This window comes from Nematolebias whitei, chromosome 10 (assembly GCF_014905685.2).
Source record: "Nematolebias whitei isolate Nwh7 chromosome 10, NemWhi1, whole genome shotgun sequence".
NCBI lineage: Eukaryota > Metazoa > Chordata > Actinopteri > Cyprinodontiformes > Rivulidae > Nematolebias > Nematolebias whitei.
Genome location: NC_056507.1, coordinates 1361531 through 1365816, shown reverse-complemented (window position 1 = coordinate 1365816; position 4286 = coordinate 1361531). Strand labels below are relative to the sequence as shown.

The following is a 4286-nucleotide window of genomic DNA, read 5'->3' as shown; positions in this document are numbered from 1 at the left end:
GTCCATCACAGGGACACCTGGACAGGTCTCAGTCCATCACAGGGACACAGAGACAAACAACCATTCTCTCTCTCCTAGAGACAGTTTAGAGTTACCAGTCAGCCTAACTTGCATGTTTTTAGTCTGTGGGAGGAAACTGGAGTACCTGGAGAAAACCCACGCAGCACGGAGAGAACATGCAGACTCCACCCAGAAAGGTCCCTGGCTGGGATTTGAACCAGCGACCTTCTCGCTGAGAGGCAGCAGCTCTACCAGCTGTGCCATCGTGCTGCCCAGGAATATATTTTACACATGAAAACATTTTAGCATGAATATCCAGATGCATGCTCAATAATCCAGGTAGAAAAATCTCAAAAAGTTACGTCTGGTCCTCTGGACGTTCAGTTTCATTTTTGCATGAACTTAAGTTCAGACTGAGCAAAACCTTCAGTGTGGAGCCTGTAGCTCATTTCAGCTTTTTATCACTGCCTTTTTGACTCACCTGATATCTCGTTTCCTCATTTTTGCCATTTCTATTTGTTTGTTTCAACACGTGGACTATGGCTGAATGAAACCGTTTTACTTTGTTTGTTAAGAGCTGATTTAACTCTTGCTAAAACGCCATCAGGCCCTTGCTTGGATCAGCAGGGACTCTGGAGCGATGACGTGACGGCTCCATGCATACTCGTTGACTGAGTAAAGCGAATGCTCTTCCAGTCCCATTAGAAACTGCATTAGCTCTTCTGAAACAGACAGAAGCTACGCAACGCTTGCTGGTGTCCAACGTGAGCCTGTCTTTGAACGTGTTCAGGACAAAGTGGACCGAAAAGGTTTGTAGGTTCCTTCAGACTCTCACTACAAAGTCCTTACTTGTTGATGGAGGGTGAAGGTCACGTGAACAAGTGATGTCACGCTGGCCGTGGGCTGACTGTTGTGCAGAAGTAAACCTGCAGGTCCCTCCAACGCCTCTTTCCCACCGCTCCTACTCGGCCCCAACTCTGCTCAGCTCGCCCCGGTTTCAGCGCTGCTCCACCAGAACTTTTTAGCTGATTCGGCCCTTTTGTGTCCCTGCTTCTCTGGTGGGACCGTTCGAGCTGAGTCGGCACCTAAACGTGACGTCAGAACACTGTCGGTCACTGATTGGTCAGGGGGCGGAGTCACTGGATCTCTCAGAAACTTTTCCCCGATCCGCCATTTGCAATTTCTCTGAACTGGGAGCAGCGGCTCGACCTATTTGTAAGATTTTAAAAGCAATAATGACAACACCGTGTTTAACGCTGAAGTGCAGGCGTTTGTTGTTTTTGGTGACCGAAGACAAAATTCAGAGGAGCTGAGTCACCGCGGAGGATCATTCGAGCTGCCGACCCGTTGAAGCACGCGAGGCCGGGGTCCGGGCCCCGGCAGACGGGTCTACCGGGACGGAGGGTGGAAACTTTTATTTTTTAAAACATTTTATGTATAAAAAATGTTGTTTTATCAGTGAAGATTAAAAATAAATCAACGGTGCCGGCTTTATCATGAAATCCTGTTTTCACTTTGACTTTATTAAATAATCTGTTAATTAAAGTTAACTCAGCTGAAAAATCAGAAAAAGACAAAATTATTGGATCTCAGGAACTTTTCCCTCCAACATGTTTAAAGAAGAGACACGGCCTTTAGTTCAACTTTATTCTAACGCACAGATGAACAGACCACAAAACAAGAATTAAACTTTAAATCACTAAAATAAAATAATCTGTATACAAGAAACAAAAGCACATATTGAACAATAAAAGTAGACACAAGTGCAAATACATCAAATGATGAAGAAAAATATAGAATTTTAATAAAGATGTTTTTGTAGAATCTGGTTCATCAGATTTAATTCAGTTTATTTATGAATCTCCAAGTCACAACAGAAGTCGTCTCAGGGCACTGAACAGAAATATTCATATTTAAAATAAATTAACATTTCAATTCAGTTTATTTATAAAGCATCAAATCACAACAAAGTTGTCTCAGGGACTTTACAGGAACATTCACATAAAAGCCAATTAGTAAAGTTCTCTATCTAAGGAATCCAGCAGACAAGTTGAATCTTGGCTTCGTTGCAGTCTCCCATCCTGAGCAAGCACAGTGGAGACAGTGGGAAGAAAAACTCCCTTTAACAGGAAGAAACCTCCAGCAGAACCAGCTCAGGACAAGAGACCATCTGCTTTGACCGGCTGGTTGAGAGGACAGGAAGGAGAGACAGACCAACACACGAACAGAAACATTCATATTTAAAAATAATAATTTAACATTATTGTTCTGAGGAGCAGACTGCTTTGAGTTTAACTCATCGCAGAACTCTCACTCTTAATGGTGAACTAAAGTTCATCAGCAGGATTTTGGACTCTGGACACACCTCCAGAACCGGTCCTGAGGTGCGGTGGAAATGCGACGTGTAAAGAGCCGATCTGAGCAGAGTAGGGCTGAGTAGGAGCGGTGGAAAAGGAACACAGCTGTTTCCTCCTGAGTCATGAAACCAGTTTGGTTCAAAAGAACCCAAAGCTAAAATCTACCTTACAGCGATACCTCCTCCATCCCTGCAGAACCTGACCCAGTACGTCACGTTAACTGACTGTGTATTAAAGCATGTGAAGTGTACTTCCTGGTTTGACGTGTAGACTGTTCTGTGATCAGAGAGAAGTAAAGTTTCATACTCAGCCATAATGAAAATGTGCAAGACAGTTCAGAAATGTTTATTTTTCTCTGTTTGAGCAGTTCCCTTGTTTGTTTGAGTGTGTAACAGTTTTAGTCTTGTGTTGGGTCTGACACCTGAGAACTGACGAGTGATACGAGACAACTGGTTTCAAAGGTGTCACAAAGTGTCCCTCGTCTTTGTCCTGACAGGCTGGATGAGAACTACACAGTAAAAGTGGCCGACTTTGGCCTGGCCAGAGACGTCTATGACAAAGAGTACTACAGCGTCCACAACAAGAGTGGAGTCAAGCTGCCCGTCAAATGGATGGCTCTGGAGAGTCTGCAGACTCACAAGTTCACCACCAAGTCCGACGTGGTGAGCACTCTGCCATGTTTGTGGTTTGTCATGAAAATACTAACCAAGACCAAAACCTAGCTCCACTGTGCTGTCTCTGTAGAAATTAGATGGATACGTTGCAGCTAGATGCTGCTAATCAAACACATAATTACTGTATCATCGGCAAACGTGAACACCCTCACAGACATCTGAAGTGTTCTGGAGGGAGTAAAAACATAAAACATAAGGCCTATTATTTGTGAGGTTTGACCAAAACGACCACAAAAATATTTTCTCAACTTCTGATGATTTTAGTCTAAATTTCTGACATGAAAGAAAAGAGGCAAAAGGATTTCCTCAAAGAATGCACCATTTTGCATCGAGGATGAGTTGGCAGTTGTCCCATAGTCCCAGGAAGTCCAAGAAGTTAAAAACTCCTTTACAGACCTTAACATTTAAAAACAACTGGGGTAACTTGGTGGTCAGTGCCGCCGTCTTGTAATCCTGAGTTAAGGGTTCGAGTGTCAGGAAGGGCAGTTGGTGTCAAGTGTTTGCCAAATCTTTCATGTGAGGCAGCTCGCTGTGGTGATCCCCGAAGATGGAAGCAGCTGAAAGAAACTGATTTACAGAAGTTAACTTTTAGGATGTCGAACATTAAAGTTCATGACAGGACATTTAGAGAAAGACTACCAACCATAGCTTGTAGAGACAAGTTGTCAGGAGACATCTTTCCTCAAAACAGACATGGAAGCTCAGCTAAGGTTTGCTCAGCTGTATCTGAACAAACCACACGACTTAAGGAGCAGTGATCTTTGGACAGGTGAGACCAAAGGTCTAGTATTATAGCACAGGTCTATTGTAGTACAGGTCTGTTATAGGACAGGTCTATTGTAGTACAGGTCTGTTATAGTACAGGTCTGTTATAGTACAGGTCTACTGTAGTACAGGTCTGTTATAGTACAGGTCTGTTATAGTACAGGTCTACTGTAGTACAGGTCTGTTATAGTACAGGTCTACTGTAGTACATGTCTGTTATAGTACAGGTCTACTGTAGTACAGGTCTGTTATAGTACAGGTCTACTGTAGTACAGGTCTGTTATAGTACAGGTCTACTGTAGTACATGTCTGTTATAGTACAGGTCTGTTATAGTACAGGTCTGTTATAGTACAGGTCTGTTATAGTACAGGTCTGTTATAGTACAGGTCTGTTATAGTACAGGTCTACTGTAGTACATGTCTGTTATAGTACAGGTCTATTGTAGTACATGTCTGTTATAGTACAGGTCTACTGTAGTACATGTCTGTT

At 43.0% G+C, this 4286-nt stretch overlaps 1 protein-coding gene across 1 annotated transcript in view; it reads left to right on the top strand.

Annotated features, from left to right (window-relative positions):
- Positions 1–4286, top strand: part of met (MET proto-oncogene, receptor tyrosine kinase) — a 108186-nt gene that overhangs the window by 99392 nt on the left and 4508 nt on the right. The window contains exon 18 of the mRNA XM_037683062.1: positions 2854–3019. Within this exon, the coding sequence (XP_037538990.1) occupies positions 2854–3019 (166 nt within the window). The remainder of the gene's footprint in view (positions 1–2853; positions 3020–4286) is intronic.